Raw genomic sequence first — 17,168 nt, 5'->3', positions numbered from 1 at the left:
AACAACTTGCATTATGAAGGGATGATATTGATAGGTTTAATTTTTAACTGATTGCAAGACAGCATCTTCTTTGAAGTAAAACATAAGTCAAACTATCCACAGGCACATTCTCTCATTTTCCTGATCTGTTTCCAGAAAGATCTTTTTATGCTTCTTTTTGTTTCTTTTTCTTTATTTCTTTCATTGCATATTTTATTTACATTTTAAATGTTATCCCATGTCCTGGTTTTCCCTCCAGAAACCCTCTATCGCAACCCCCCTACATCTATGAGGATGCTCCCTCACCCACCCACTCACTCACTCCCACCTCCCTGCCCTGACATTCCCCTACATGGGGTATCCAGCCTTCACAGGATCAAGGGCTTATCCTCCCATTGATGCCTGACAAAGCCATCCTCTGCTACATATGCGAATGGGGCCATAGGTCCATTCCTGTGTTCTCTTGGGATGGTGGTTTAGTCTCTGGGAGCTCTGGGGAGTCTGGTTGGTTGATACTGTGTTCTTATGAGGTTGCAAACCCTGTCAGCTATTTTAGTCCTTTCTCCAACTCCTTCACTGGGGACCCTGTTCTCAGTTCAATGGTTGGCTGTGAGCGTCTGCCTCTGTATTTGTAAGGCTCTTGCAGAGCCTCTCAGCACACAACTATACCAGGCTCCTGTCAGAATGCACTTCTTGGCATCTGCAATAGTGTCTGGGTTTGGTGGCTGTATATGGGATGCATCCCCATGTGGGGCAGTCCTGGATGGCCTTTCCTTCAGTCTCTGCTCCACACTTTGTCTCCATATTTCCTCCTGTGAGTATTTTTCTTCCCCCTTCTAAAAAAAGGTCTGAAGCATCCACACTTTGGTCTTCCTTCTTCTTGAGCTTCATGTAGTTTGTGAATTGTACCTTGGGTATTCTGAGCCTTTGAGCTAATATCCGCTTATCAGTGAGTCTATACCATGTGTGTTCTTTTGTGATTGGGTTACCTCACTCAGGATATTTTTCTAGTTCCATCCATTTGATTATGAATTTCATGCAGTCATTGGTTTTAATAGCTGAGTAGTACTCCATTGTGTAGATGTTGCACATTTTCTGTGTCCATTCTTCTGTTGAGGGACATCTGGATTATTTCCAACTTCTGACTATAATAAATAAGGCTGCTATGAACATGTTATGGTTCTTATAGAAACAAAATAATAGTCAGACCAGCTTCTTTTTCATGTCGATTTTTAACTTGTTCATTCTTTTTTAAATCTCTTTGTAGCTGAGTATACTGGTATGTATCTCTCTCTCTCTCTCTGTGTGTGTGTGTGTGTGTGTGTGTGTGTGTGTGTGTGTGTGTGTGTGCCTAAATGTATATAAGTTTCATTGTGCTGTGTTTTGATGTTTTATTGTTATCTTTTGTTTTGATCAAGAATATATAACTGTAACAGTAATGATGAAACATGCTTAAGAATTACCTCAAATCTGAATCTATAAGGATGCCACACACTGCAGTTCTCTCTTGGCTTAATTAAATTGACATCATCTAATTTATCTACACTAGCTTTGTTTTCCAGGTATTGAGTGTTAAGTGTCAACCTATACTGTGCTTTGTCAAATACAATATAAATTACAAGTTATGAATCTAAATGTTTGCAGTCATTCTCGAATTGCTTGGAACAGTAAAGGTTCATAATGGAAAATTTGAGTATTTTTTTTCTTTCAAAAGCAAAAATCTACATTCTGCTTTAAAGCCCAAAACAGAGGCTACATTGATTTATAATGTACTATTCACTCACTAGAATGTTTTGTCTAGTGAGCATACTACATGAGCAGATAAGATTGTATCAGGTACTTTTAACAAAATGAGATGCTAAAATTACATCAACAGGGTAATTAAATTGGCACTTTGTGTGTGTTAAATCTCACCTAGGGTTTATTAAGTACAGCTAGATATCTATTAAAGAACCCTATATAGTAGCTACATGTGAGACTTGAAATTAGGTTGGAATTACCTACTCGTTCTGTCAGTCTTGGTTTGCTTGGAAGGATGTTCACAGCAATATTAGCTTCTGATAGAACATATGGTTGATGCTAACTTCCCTTTTAGGTATAATCGAACTCACTAAGGACCATGGTGTAGTTCTGGACCAAATAGGCCTCCATCTATGAACACATTTATATACTAATTTTCATTTTAATAAGGTGCTTCTAGTTAAACCCTGTGCTTTGTTTTGTAGCACCCGTCAGTCTGTCCCTTTTGTGTAAATTCCTCAAGTCCCACCATTCTATCAATTCCCTCATACAGATAAGATCCTGTGAAACCCCGCAAAACTCATGTACCCTGTGAAGAACATTTTGGCCTTTGACCTTTTGGTTTGTTACATGTGTAGTGCAGTATATTTAAGATAGCTGAGGATGGAACTAAGATGTCTCATCTCTTTCATCAGCACCAGTCACAGATTGGATAACTTATTCTCAAAATCATTTGAGTGGATGAGGAGCTGACCAAACTCTAAGGATGAGTCAAGTGCAGCCATCAGACAAAGATAGCTGGAAGTCATCATATGTTTTCTATGCTTTGATCCCAGAGACTTCCCTTAATTGCTCTGAACACCCCTTCTTGGTAGCTTTCTGTTCTTTCCAACTCTCTGCTATCCCAGCTCAGAGTCTCACCATTGCTTTCCTAATTTGCTTTCCCCAAACTATACCAGCTCTGACCAGAACCTCTTCCCCAAATCTTAGCCCAGTTGTAAAACTGAGTTGCTGTCTTGGACTATCCTCCTCTGCTTCCTCTCTTCCCTGGCATCTCTGAATTCCCCATACAGCAACTTGCATCCTGTTCTTGGAATGCCCACCTTTCTTCTGTTGAGGACCTCTGCATGTCCTTTTGCAGACAACTCTTACCCTGTTTATTTCCTCATTATTCTCAGTGATTATTTTGAGCATCAGTTTGCAGAGGAAGATATCCTAGTTCCTAGGGATCTATATTTTACAGGATTCTGAATACCCTGTGCATTACACATTACATTATATATGTTTTATTTATTGTGCACATCACTCACTAGTTGATGCTCTGTGTTTGTTTCTCTGACTTGAGATAGGCAGCCCTAGGTATACTGTACTGGGTTGTAAGTTAGACAGACTTAGCCAGGGAGAGGGGTGAGTGGGTGGGTGCAACCCAGGAACAGTTTTGGAAAACTGGTTCAGTTTATTGGGCAGTATGTCCCTGGGGAGTTGAGCAGGGTCTCTGGGGCAAGCTTTGTTTAGCCATGTACAATTGACCAGGAGAGGTGCATAGAAGATAATTCATCCACATACTCAGGGGTAAGGAGGTATTAGTGGGGAAAACATTGTAAGCTCAAAGAATGAGGCCTGAAAACTGTCATGATAGTAAAGTCTTACTGTGGTTATAGTGGGGCAGCCAACTTTCTGGTGCCAGGTTGGGAGAGGAGAGAGAGCCAAAGCCTTCAGTCCTCATCTGAGGTATCTGGGGTTGAAGCTTTCCTCAACCCTGCCTCCATTACAGTCCCACGATTGTTTAGTCTTGGAGCAGCTCTTCTAAAACATGAGTGGTTCGATCTGTGGCCAGTGTTTCCTTTTGAGCACATTATCCTGGTTCTTCTATATTCTAAAGCCTCGCTCAAGGTCGTATATGTTCACTATGTAAACATGATAGGATGGAGATATCAGTTACTGGTCCTGTTGCTATGTATGGTACAATACTTGACAAAAACAAGTCAAGGAGAACAGGATTTACCTTCCCAAGAGATCTAACCAGCATGCCAAGAAATGAGTGTGGCCAGGAACAGGAATCACCTCCTTTCATTGTATCCAGTCCAAAAACAAAGGAAGGAGCACACTGCTCAGCTTCCTTCTTGTTTTTTACTCAGTCCAGCGCCCCAGTCAGTAGAACGGTGCTAGTCACATGAACTGTGGGTCTTCTCAGTTTAATCCAGACAATCCTTCACAGACATGTTCAGACACTTATTACCATGGTGATTCTAAATCACATCAAGTTGGTAATCGAGATTAACCATCATAAAGGAATGTACATAAAGTGAAATAGAAACAAAAGTAAAAGAGTAATAATGTCTTGCAGAGTAGTAATGGAGTCCCATGCAGAGTGATCTACATTGCAAACAGGCAGAAGCTTTAATTAGGTTTTGTCTTTCCGGTTAGCTTGTGCTCCGTGCATAGCCTTCCCCACTGGGACATCTCATGCCGTCTTCTCTCTCTGCTTTGATAGTTGACGGACAGTGGCAGGAATGGAGTTCATGGAGCCACTGCTCAGTGACCTGTTCTAATGGGACACAGCAGAGAAGCCGCCAGTGCACAGCCGCTGCTCACGGAGGCTCTGAGTGCAGAGGACCCTGGGCAGAGAGCAGGGAGTGCTACAACTCTGAATGCACAGGTAAGCCCAGTTCCTGTGTACAGATGACACCTACCGTCCGTAAAACCTCAAAGAGCTACACCAGACAGTCATAAAGTGAAAGCTATTAGTACAGTCTTATGGGTAAAACCAATTAGTGTATTTTACACTGCAAAAGTCAAGTCTGAAGAATCATGAGATGCTGAGGTCCAACGACGACTAAGTTTATAAAAGTTAGCACTCGGCTGACGGGTTTTAAAAGTAAGTTCCCTGGGAATCTGAATAGTCAGACACCCTCATATAATTCTTCTAGTCACAAAATGCACAGGATTTGACCAGTAAATCGAATACTTGGACAAAGTTTATTCCTGACAGTAAACTAATAACAGCTGAAGGGCTGTTAATATCCTCAAACTCACAGGCTACTAAAGCAGTGTGTGGCTGCTATCTACCACTGTTAAGCAAACCCCTTTCTTTCAGCCAACGGTCAGTGGAATCAGTGGGGTCACTGGAGTGGATGTTCCAAGTCCTGTGATGGCGGCTGGGAGAGGAGAGTGAGGACTTGTCAGGGCGTGACTGTAACCGGCCAGCAGTGTGAAGGGACCAGTGAAGAGATCCGAAGATGCAGTGAGCAGCGGTGCCCAGGTAAGAAGGACCTGCTGTGTGTGTGTGTGTGTGTGTGTGTGTGTGTGTGTGTGTGTGTGTGTCCACACGAGTGCACATGCAACTGAGCATAGCACCTCCTGAATTAAAAGATTGATACTAATAAATGTCAATACACTGGTTATTAAAATAATATATGACAGATTCTCTTGATATGTCAGAACAGTTCTATATGTTTTAATATATGTTTGTAAAGCGACATTGAAATACATGCTAGCCCAAATGCAGCCACAAAAGAGAACAGCTAGGTTGTATATGATTTATATCATTATGGTATATTTTCTACTATTTTTAGGAAATTTGCTTATTGGGGAATACAAACACATTCTTAAATCATAATACTTTGCAGTGCTAAAAGCAAATGAAAAGGTACTAGTGAAACTCATACAGTTTCTGTTTTTATAACAGACTAATAACTCATTGTTGGATAGCCTTAGACATCTCATTTACCTACTTTTTCCCAATTTTCAATCATAAAATATTTTATCATGAGTGAAATATCAGATGCAGTGGCTAATGAATACACCATGCTTGTAAGCACAGATGCTAACATGGTCAGACGCTGCCCAGACCTCACTCATTTCTAGCAGAGACTTCTTTTAGAATACCGATTCTTTCCTTAAAATAATTGTAACACACTGAGAACTTGGGAAACAAGTGAAAACCCATGATTTTAGGATGATGCCAGAGCTGAAACTGAGACAAACATAAACAGGTGAGCACTTGGTCTTCTACTTGCCCAGGACATGAACTCAGAGGATATAAGGGCCCTGTTGTGTTGATTTTATGGGTGTACTGCTTGGGATTGATTGTAAGTTGAAGGGATGTAGGGTCACATTGGAGACAAACCTTTAGACTGGGCATGTCTGTGAGAAACCATCCATACTAGGTTAACTGAGGAGGGAAGCCCCATCCTGATTGAATACAAAGGAGAAAGCAAGGCAGCTCCAGCATTCATCTCCCTCTGTTTCCTGATTGTGGATACAAGGTGAGCAGCTGCCTCAAACTGTAGCCAACAGGTGAGCCGAAAGGAACTCTTTCTCAAATTGCTCTTGTCAGAGAATGTGGTCCCAACAACGTGACTATCAACCAACACAGAACTTTAGTCTTAAGAAGTAGTCATTGTCGTGATAAATTTGACCTTGGGGTTCTTAGGGCATTGGAACTGGGTAGTGGGAGCGATGTGAAATAGTTTCTGAAATTTACCTAGAGGAACCATCAAAGTATAAACATAGCATGGGGCATACGGGTGGGAATTTAGAAAAGTCCACAATGGAAAGGAATGTGGCCGGTAGAAGCCTGATCAGGTTTCAGAGGTGAAAATGAGCACCGTCAGAAATTGGATTAGAGGCCATTCACGCAACATTCTGCATGAACATCTGGCGAATGATGTGACTTATTATGTCCATATCCTGAGGGATTGAGTGAGGCTGAAGGTAACATATTTGGTGGAAGGAAATTCAGACAGGATAGCTTTCAAGTCCGGGCCACAGCTCCTGCCTACTGCCCTCATTCAAGTCCACACAGAGAAAGCAAGGGAAAAAAGGAGAGTCAATGTGTATAAAAGTGCTTTCTATGTAAGCCTGGTCACCTGGACTCTATCCATGAGGCCCACAGTGGAAGCAGAGAACTTCCTCCTCAACCTCTGCTCTCTGCTCTCTGCTCTCCGTCCGTACTCATGGCGTGCATGCTACTGCATTGACACATCACAGAAACACATGCATCATGTGCATGTATACATAGTCACACAGAGGCAAACACAGATATATACACTCACACTAGTAACAATGATGATGATGTTGATGATGATGATGACGACGACGATGATGATGATGGGGGTGGTGTTGGTGGTGTTGGTAATGTTGAGATACTTTAAGTGAAACAGAGCGATATTCAAAACTGTATGCTTTGTTGATGCAAAGTGTGTGGACATTGAAGAATAATTTGTCACTCTGCACTGGGACAACCTCATGGATGTCCTAAGTATAAGACCTTACCCATCAAAGGCTCCTTCCAGTGAACATGTTCATTTGAGTCATGGAGCCTAAACTGAAAATGTTGCTGAGAGGATCCTTGGAGAGCATCTGATGTGGGAAGTTTTGTGAGTCAGCTCACAAAAGCTGATGTGTGTACCAAGAGACTCCATCACCATCCTGAGCAGGCAGAACCATCTTGGTAGTATCACTACCTTTGTACTGGTTGAGGGGATATGAAAACCCAGGCAACACTGTCAACCCAGGTATCCGGTTGAGGGCAACAAGGTCCCCAGAAGCCACTTCATGATGCTGTGAAGATAAAGCCTACATTGTGATGGGATCTTATGATGGTCAGATGTCAGACCATGGAGCATCCACCCATTAAGGCTGTAGATAGGAAGCAGGGACAGCCCAGGAGAGAAGGCTAGGTTTGTTATAAGCAGCAGGGCTGGAAAGGCTAGCCTTCTTAAGCCATTTGGAGCTCCCATGATTCTGTCTGAAGTCCCAGATGCTGAAATGAAGTTGCAGGATTTGTTATCTGTGCATATGGGTTTCCATGTTGGTTTGCCCCATCATTTCTTACTATCTCTTCATTCTCTATTTTGTAATCCGAATACTTCTCTGTGCTAGTTTGGTTTTGAAAGTCTGAATTTTCTTATTTTATAGGAGCTCACCCATCATGCCATCACCTTGAGTCTCCAGTAACACTTGGACTTTGTACTTTTGGACAGTATTAGGACTGTTCAAAACTATGGGAACTTTGAAGTTGGACTGAATGTATTTTGCATGATGAGATAGTCACTAGGCTATGGTGACAGGAGGTAAGGTTAGGTATTGAAAGTCGTTTGTTTTGTGTTAAGGTGACACATGGAAGATATGAAATGGATTTTATCTGTCAAGATGACAGCATGTAGAATCACTGTAGAGACAAATCTCTGAGTAAGTTATTTGGGGTGGGAAGATCCCCTCTCTCTGCCTGATTTAAAATAATAAGAAAGGAAGCTGAGCACGTCCTGCTACCCCCGACCTCCCTACCTGGACTGCAGATGTAATGTGTCAGCTACTTCAGGCGTCTGGTGCCCTGACTTCACCTCCATGATGAACTGTATTAAACTGTGAGCTGAAAACCATCTATTCCCTAAGTTTTCTTCACCAGCGTGTTTTATGAGAACAAGACAAAAGTTTCCTATTCTCTTTGGCTACCTGGTTACAGACGTTGTGTGCAGTGTTGAAGCTATTGATTAACATCTAAAATAACAGCCTCCGTTTAAAAATGCAAGATGCCTGAGAGATGCCCAGGACTCAAAACATGGCATTTCTCTATAATTAAAATGCCAAAAGAATTTTCAAAGTTTGATACCAATAAACACATCAGAAACTAGAGTCTTAATTTTATATTTATTAAATTTGTTTATATTATTGGGGGAGGTGTTTAGGTCTGCCACAAGATATGTAGAGAGGTCAGAGGACAACCTGGGGGAGTCAGTTCTCTCTTTCCTACTTGTAGATCCTGAGAGGTCCTAGGCAAGGCAGCAAGCCCCTTTACCCAAGGGAACCATCTCTCTCTTTGGTCCAGAAACTTGAGTTTGAAGTTTTGCAATTTGTCAGCGGGTTTTCTTCCGGCATGAAATCTAAAATTAGTTTTGCTAATTCTCCAGGCCATGTGAATTCAGAACGATAAGAGACAAATGGCAGGCAGCACTCTGCCGAGAAGGACGCCTAGACAGATTAACAATGAAATCCCTGCACTGCGTGAGAATCGACAAGCTTTAAACAAAAACATTTGTTTTGCCAGAGGAGCAATTTCATTAGCGCAGGAAAGCATTTTAAGCAAGACCTTCTTGATATGGGAAGTTATCTGAACCAGTCTTAGCGGAGGAAGCTGATTAACTGTCCACAACTGCAGCCTGTCAACTGTGCAACAAATGCAACTCATCTGCAAAGGCAAAACAGAACGGTTGCATCAGATTTACAAAGATTGCCACCTGCTGTTGGAAAAACATTTTACAGCTCCGTTTTAGAGAGAGATGGTGTCTTTGTTTGCTACGTTTAACTTGTTAGGTTCCACAATTGAAGGCAGATCGATACATTATCAAATAACACTGAAAACACCTCTATAAGACACTATATTTTTGGGATTAGCATTTTTCTTTCTTTATTTTCAGGTAGGTGGTTGGAAAACAGTGGCAATTTATTTGCAAATCTCTCGTTCCCTGGTGAAACCTCCTTCTTGAGTCAGCTACTTTTTATGATTAGGACATGTGCAGTCACCAAAATGGTCTTATTTACACCAATAGCTGAATCAAGTTTCTCCTTTTCTTGCTATAACTTAATCTGACATTTTGCATAAATTGCATTATGCGTTAAAAGCTGTACTATTAATTTCAAAACGTTGTGCCTCTGTTGAGAATAGGCTGGTTTTTATCCTAATAGGAGCTGTATCTATTCACTAATGCCTCGTATGTAGTCATTTTATCAATGGAAGCAGTATTTGTAGATAGTTATTTTACAGTTCTACATAGATGGAACTGACTTGTATAACTAAGTTCTCAGCCTACATTCTAACTATGTTCTAACTATGTTCTAACTATGTTCTAACTATGTTCTAACTAATTCTAACTACATTAACCCCGCGTGAGTCCCTAATCATGGCCACCACTTTCCTGTTGTGAGTGACAGAATGATGACACGAATTCCAGCCAAGATATTGCTTCCCATAGACACACTGATGAACGTATCGGAAAACTGTCCACATCACCTTTTAACCTTTACTGAGGCACTCTTCTTGTCAGTCACAAAGTTTCAAAAAGTGTTTTGTTTTGAAAAAAAAATCAGTATGTTTTCCTTCCCAGCATTATTTTTAATATTATTCATTCTTAATTGGGAGGGGCATCTGGAACCACTAGAATTTATTTTTATGCTTCGCTTAATTTGAATTCAAAAAACAAATTAATCAACCTTGCCCAGAGACCATCTGTTGTCAGAAAAGAGAAATATATGTGCATCTTCTAGAAAACTAATGGAAATTAGTTTTCTAGATTTAATCAAACACTTATTACATCATCTACAAAAGGGATAAAATATGCCCAGCAAGATTAAGATTTTTCCTTTATGGGTAAATGGACTAGGATAATATTAGGACAACGTCGTTGACCGCCCACCCCCAATAAGATATTTCATTTGCTTTCGTAAAAAAACAGAGCCATAGCGACCAAAACTTAAGAATACTACTGGTTGGGAAATAGAATCACTCCAGGGGAGATAATTAAGTGTCCCCATTTTTAAATTGGTCAAGCTCGCCAAATAATGATTTCATTTATCTCCGTCTCCTCTCACACCCTCAGGGGCTGATGGGTAAATGGTAGGATGGTAATGACTTCACTTCTTTTGTTTTCTATTACAAGGTGAAACATTCTTTCAAATTCATTTTTCCCTGGTAACTGTATTCAGAAATCAGAAATTACTAATGGACTGGCGAGATATAACCCTTTTGCTCCCTGTCGGACCGGGTTACTAATGTCCCTTATATCGGAATCACTAATAGCTGAGCCGGAATCTATCACTTGCAGAGAGACATGGGTCTTAATCAACAAATAGTGTTTGCTTGTTGGGGTCACAATTGCTTTGTCTGTCATGCTGAGTGAAATCTGCCGGTTGACTGCTTCAGGAACACCTACATATAAATGGAGGCATAGCATTGAGAGCCAAGGAGCCAGGGAGGCCAGAGATCTCCATGCCAAAGGAGAGCAGCAGAAGCAGTAGTGATGTAAACGGATTGTGTCTTCAACTTCCCAATGTCTCTAATTAGTCAACAACCCAAGGCCATATTGTAAATATAAGCACTGCTTCCCTACCTCAGTCCCACCCCATCCCCACTTAGGAGATGCCATGTGGGCCCAGAGAGACCTCATTTTCCTTGTGTTCCTCAAGTTAGAGGAAAGAATTAAAGGAAAGGACTTTACTTAATTTGCACTTGGATCTTTGCAGGGGCCCACCCATCACCGTCTAATCCAATGCTTTTAAACCCTTAGTGGGCTTAAAATGCATGCCGGGATCTTGTTGAAGCATGAAGTTGTGCATGCTGACTCCTGACAGAGACACAGAGACGTGCTTAGGTAGAGCTTGTGCGGACTTGAGGGATTACCTTTCTAATTGCTACAAGGTGATGCTGATGATAATGGCCTCCAGATCGTCTTTTAGACTGCAGTGACCTACTACAGTCAAATAATCCTAATAAAATCGTGATTGAAATTCAACAGAGAAATGAAATGAAGTCCTCAGCTTATGTTCTGTTGGCGAAAGCAGACCTGACTGCCAGGACAGATTGCAGAGTTTAACTAGCACTTCTCCACAAATGATGAAGGATGCCATCTGTAACACTCACAAGACAGTACAAATGTAGACAAATCCATTTCTAGCTTTTCTGTATCGAGTATCTGTATCGAGTTTTAACAAAAAAAAAAGGAAGAAAAAAAGGAAGGAAAAAAAAGACCTCTAGTGACAGTTGTCTAAAGGACAAACCTGGACCCCTAGAGCTACCAAAGTATGAGCCACCAACCAAAGAGCTGGAATGGGTCCCCTAGCACTTACATAGCAGCTCATCCTTCATGGCTTCCTTGCTGACCTCAGGGGGAGAGGATTGCCTAATCTGGTAGAGACTTCGTGTGCTAGGATGAGGGGATACACAGGAGAGGTACCATCATCTCAGAGGAGCAGGGGGCATGGTAGGGAGGGATTCTTCAAGGAAGGGTCCAACCTGGAGGGGGAGAAATGTTTAGGAAGTTAGTTAATTAAGTAATTAATTTTAGGATGCTAATTAATTAAAAAATAATAGGAAAATAGGACTTAATGAAAGAAAAATAGGACTATTGACATTTTAGAATGATCATTTATTGTTTAATTTTCAGTTCTCCAATTCTCATTTTCCCTGCCCCGTAAAGAACAAGAGAAAATATCATGGGGCCAAGTTTGGGGTAGAAGGATACAGTGTTGGAAAGTGGCGCTTCCTGATTCCTCCCACAGGCAGCCTGTGTCCTGGTCAGCTTTTTGTAAACGAAACAGTAGCTGGCATTATCCGGGAAGAAGAACAGCCATTGGGAAAATGCCTTCATCTGGTTGCCTATAGGGATGTTATTATGGCATTTTCATGATTGATGGTTCATGATGGAAGACCCAGCCTACTGTGGGCGGTGACAACCCTGGGAAGGGGAATGGTCTTAGGATGCATAAGAAAGCAGGCTCAACCAAGCCTTGGGGAATATGCCTGTACCTCAAACCCTTAGCTGTAGTTTCTGCCTCTGGGTTCCTGGCCTGAATTCCCTTCCTGATAGTTGCTACTTGGAAGTTTTAGTCAAATAAACCTTCCCTCTTTGAGGAGCTGTTAATCATACCATCTATATCACAGTAGGGTGTCTTAGTTAGGGTTTTACTGCTGTGAACAGACACCATGACCAAGACAACTCTTATGAAGGTCAACATTTAATTGGGGCTGGCTTACAGGTTCAGAGGTTCAGTCCACAATTAACAAGGCAAGAGTATGGCAGCATATAGACAGGCATTACTCAGGAGATGCTGAGAACTCTACATCTCATCTCAAAGGTAAACAGAAGACTGACTTCAGGCAGCAAGGAGGAGTCTTAAGGCCCATGCCCGCAGTGACACACTTCCTCCAACAAGGCCGCACCTACTCCAACAAGGCCACACCTCCAATTAATGCCATTCCCAGGTCAAGCATATTCAAAGAATAGAAATCAAAACATTCCCATGCCTCTCTTCCTAGGCATGGGCATGTCTTCAGTGTTTCTCATCTTCCAGAGTGAAAAGCTACAGCATGCATATGCAGAGTTTCGGTCCAAGGTATAAGAGGCTAAGAGCAGGGCAGTGTGTGTCTGGTGATAGTCACTTGTCCTCTCCACGGGTGCCAGTGAGTACACTGGTAGGTTGATAATCAAATCCACTGAAACTATTATTTTTTAGAGGCCAATGTAGGACACGTAACCAATCAAATGGTAGGTACCAGTCCATTTTGACGTTAGACAGAATCATTTTCATGAGGCTGAAGATGTCAGTTTAAAATGCTCATTTCCTTATGCAAAGAGAAAACTCATAGAACCGTTTACAAACTGCCACGAGTTGTGTCCCTTTCACTTCAAGCCGCTGTGAGTGCATCTCTAATCCCCCGGATTTCTATTCTTTTCTGCCGATGCATGTTATCTTCATAACTCATAAGGAATCATGTTGTTGTCTGGTGAGCTATTCAGAAGGTTAAGGCCATTGTTTTCACTGAACACTTTTGGCTGTAATAAATAACACCAGTAACCAAGTGTTCACACCAGTTATTCAGCTAAAATCAAACAGGGTTTAGTGTTGATAGTAGATGGCACTAGGCATTGACTTCCATTTCTTCTTATCAAGTACCTCAAGTTGTTTCTGAAGAGCAGAGAAGGTAATTAGACGGGAACAGTGCCTTGGAATGACAGAGATATTGCTTAATAAATACATAAAAAGGTGTTTGATCCTCTCCAAAGCAGAAGTGTTTGATTGTTTTTACATAATCTATTCTACAGTTCTGGGACAAAACAGCTGATTTTATGGACAGAATTAAGGAGGAAGCATTGAGGGCCAAAGGTCAGGGCTTGAATTAGATAACACTACTAGATGTCCTTTACTCCAGCCTGTTGCTATGGAGATAACTACTGCAATAATTCGTCTTAGAAGATAGCTCATCTGAGAAGACTTTGGCAAAGCTCTCAGAGGCTCTTCCAGGGTAGAAACTTCAAAATCAATTTGTTTTAATCTTCCATTAGCCTCGCTTGTCTGATTTAGCAATATTTAGGCAACACCCTCAGGATGAGAAGAAAAGTAAAGAGCACACGCCCAGTTTTCAGTTCTTTACATCTCGATTATTATGTTAAAAGAAATTTTAGAATATATCCTAACAATTATCGTCAATACATACATCAAAGTACATTGAAAAGTTTTATTTAGTGTAACTCTTTTGTTTCCATGCACTGAGAGCCACTAACCCGAAATATTAAACTTGACGTTTCTCTTCCTCATGGCTTCCCTGCATATCCTGACATGATTGGTCCTCAGATTCAGCGCCCACTCTGTCCTTCCCTTCTTCTCACAGAGAGTCAACTCTTGTGGGACACCCTCTCAGATTTACCCCTTTGTCTGGCCTCTCTTACAGATTCCCAGGGTACTTTGCCAGCAAAAATCTACCAGGCTCTATCATGTAATAAGACAAACAAATCCACCATTCTTGGAAAGTCTGTGTGTGTTCTCCGGAATCTTCAATATTAAACTTAACTTCTCCAATTAAATTTGCTAAGAAATTAAAACTAAAGAAATTTTATCTGCTAGACTGAAATAGGACTAAACAACACAAAATACAGAATTTGCTTTGCAACATGTATTAGAATATTGCCCGGACACTATCCGACACTGGTAAGATACTGTCCAGCGTCCGAAAAAGCAGTCTGTAATCACAAGAAAACAAAAGGCTGTAGTAGTTTTTTACTTCCATTCCCAAGGGTAACTTTTCAGATGAACAACGAATTCATCACCAGATCAATAAATTACGTCTAAACTTGAAGACAAAGTAAACATCTTTACTGAGCTTGGCTCAGTAAAGCTTACTTGACTGACCACGCATCCCTGTGTCCTTTCTGAGTAGCTTTAGGTTAAGGACTATTTTTCTACTTTGATTTTCTGTTTCATACAAGACAATAACTCAGTTCTCTTCAACATTTTTAAGACACCTGATTCATGTAAACGCTGTCTAATTTTAAGAGTTGTTCATGGTGGTAATACAGGCATACAACTTGAAAGAGGTGAAGCTGGTTTTCTACAAGAAGACTGTAAATGCAACTGGGATAGTAGTATGTGCCTCTAATCGCACCATTTGTGAGGTGGACCAGAAGGACTGTACATGCCAAGTCCAACTGGGTTATACGTTATAACTCTATTTCAAAGAAACTTACTCACTTTAGACCTCAGAAACAGAATGAATTCTTCACAGGAGTAAGCAAGTCTCACGTCTGAAATCAGAGCTGGAAGTCCAATGAGAGTAGCTACTGGGCCTCTCTCACCTCTGCCTCCCTGGGAGCAAGGAATTCACAAACTACAGTGATTCATGATTTGCCAGCAAGTACAGTTTAAATGTGGGGGTCGTGAGTAGTGCAAAATTTTTTTTCTTTCTTCTGCATGGCAGGTCTGTAGTTTAGAATCAATTTCTCTTTAATGCTGAAATTCCAGCATATGAGGTGAAAACTAATTCCCCACATCAAATTGATTTAAACCCTGTGTAATTTCTGCTATTTTTAAGAGACGGAGAATCAGTTTGAATAGACAGATTAACAGCTAATCACTAGGTAATTGCTACCTTGTTTTAAGGGAGCACGCTAACCACATACTTGTGACTTCAAGTACAGTTGGATCCTCCAAATGCGGTTTCATCTCAGCACCGAGGGCACTAAGCAGTGGGTCGTGCAGCAGATGAGCCTTGCTACTGCCATGTGTTATGACTCAGACATACTGGAGCCCTTCATACTACGGGAAAAATTAAAAACCCTGACTTTTGTTTTTAGATCAAGCCCCATCTGGTATTTTCTATAAGGTGAACATGGGTAGCATACAACAGCCAAAAATTAACGTAAACCTTCAGCTTGGCAATTTCTCCTGGGCATGACTTACGACTAAAGTTTGAAATTGTTCCTTGAGATTGTAATAGAGTTACATCACTTTCCCCTTATCTTTCCCTCCTATTTGTGCCTCTTTACTCTCTTTCAAACCCATGGCCTCTTATTTCATTTATTGCACACGTGTGCACACAGACACACAGACACACACACAGACACACAGACACAGACACACACACAGACACACACACACACACACACACACACACACCCTGCTCCCTAAGTTTCCTGTAGTTATTCGTATGAGGATAAGGCCATTGGCCCCACCCATCCCCCCTTTTTTTCTGCCCACATTAACATGTCTATAGGTGCTATCCTTCTCTATCATTCAACTCATGCCAGGTAGCCATATTGGTGAGACTTCATGTGTCGTAGTGTCTGAAATGTCTAGGAAACCCAATCTCACAGCGAAGTCCCTGTGTCTCTTTCTCTCATTATCTCTCCTCCTCTTCTTTCACAGTGTCCCCTAAGGGTATGGCTTCAGTTCAGCGGTTTTATTGTAGATGAGTCCTTGGAGACCGCACTCCACAATTCTGCATTTTGATTGGTCGTGGTTTTTCTATAATAGTCTCTATCTGTTGCACCTCACTTTTTTCTAACACTTCGATGTGCTCAGCCATCTCGAATGCAAAGTGTTGTCATCATCTCCTCCCCAGGGCATTTTCTGTCACCCATTGGAGCTCAGGAGGCAGCACAGTGGACAGTCGTCTTGAAATCTGACCTCATCTTTTATTGATGAAACTTCTCTCACCGTTCCTAGCCATTCAGCCGTAGAAGTGTGCCGCTTTCCTCCCAAGAAGATTCAAAATCCACCCATGTCCTTTTGTCACCTCCTGTGATTCTGTCTCCACCTCAGTAGCAGGGACAAACTCCAGGCCTCGTGGCCATCAGTCTCATTCTCATTCACTCTATTCTCCAACCTTCAACGGTAGCATTTATGACATGACAAATTGCCCATGATTAAAATAAATCCATCAAGAAAGTTCTTTTAATAATTATTTCATGATAATCTTCCCATTTATGGCCCTCCTACTGCATGTATTCACTTATCTCTTACGTGACTACTTATACCCAACTGGTTATCTACTCTGAAACTGCCCAAGTTCTCAGAGAGCCCTCATTAGCTTTAACCGTGAATTTGGCACAACCTGGAGTCCCCTAAGGAGGGAATCCCAATTGAGGGTTCACCTGGATTGGATTGACCTGTGGCTGTAGCTGCAGAGAATTGGTCTGATTGTTAATTGATATAGGACCTGCTCACTTAAAACAGCTGCTCAGTAGGTGTTGGCCTAAGTAAGAAAGCTACCCAGGCATGAGTAGAGCCTTTGAGAGCCTCAAAGCAGCATTGCTCTGTGGGTTCTGCCTTGGAATTCTGGCTTGGGTTCCTACCCTGACTTCTCTCAGTGATGGACTACAACTTGGAAGCCTAAGCCAAATGATTCCTCTCATACCCTGAGGTGCTTTCTGTCAGCGTATTTTATCACGGCTACA

General features: G+C 41.5%; 1 protein-coding gene across 9 annotated transcripts in view; it reads left to right on the top strand.

The window, feature by feature from the left end:
- The window catches only part of Adgrb3 (adhesion G protein-coupled receptor B3), a 727,877-nt gene that overhangs the window by 280,356 nt on the left and 430,353 nt on the right, over positions 1-17,168 (top strand). For all 9 annotated transcript variants that reach the window (NM_001106898.1, XM_063266875.1, XM_063266874.1 and 6 more), the window contains 2 exon segments: positions 4,214-4,378; positions 4,817-4,981. In NM_001106898.1, the coding sequence (NP_001100368.1) occupies positions 4,214-4,378; positions 4,817-4,981 (330 nt within the window).

This window comes from Rattus norvegicus, chromosome 9 (genome assembly GCF_036323735.1).
Source record: "Rattus norvegicus strain BN/NHsdMcwi chromosome 9, GRCr8, whole genome shotgun sequence".
Lineage (NCBI taxonomy): Eukaryota > Metazoa > Chordata > Mammalia > Rodentia > Muridae > Rattus > Rattus norvegicus.
Note: the sequence above shows the minus strand (reverse complement) of the source record. Positions and strands in the feature narration are given on the sequence as shown.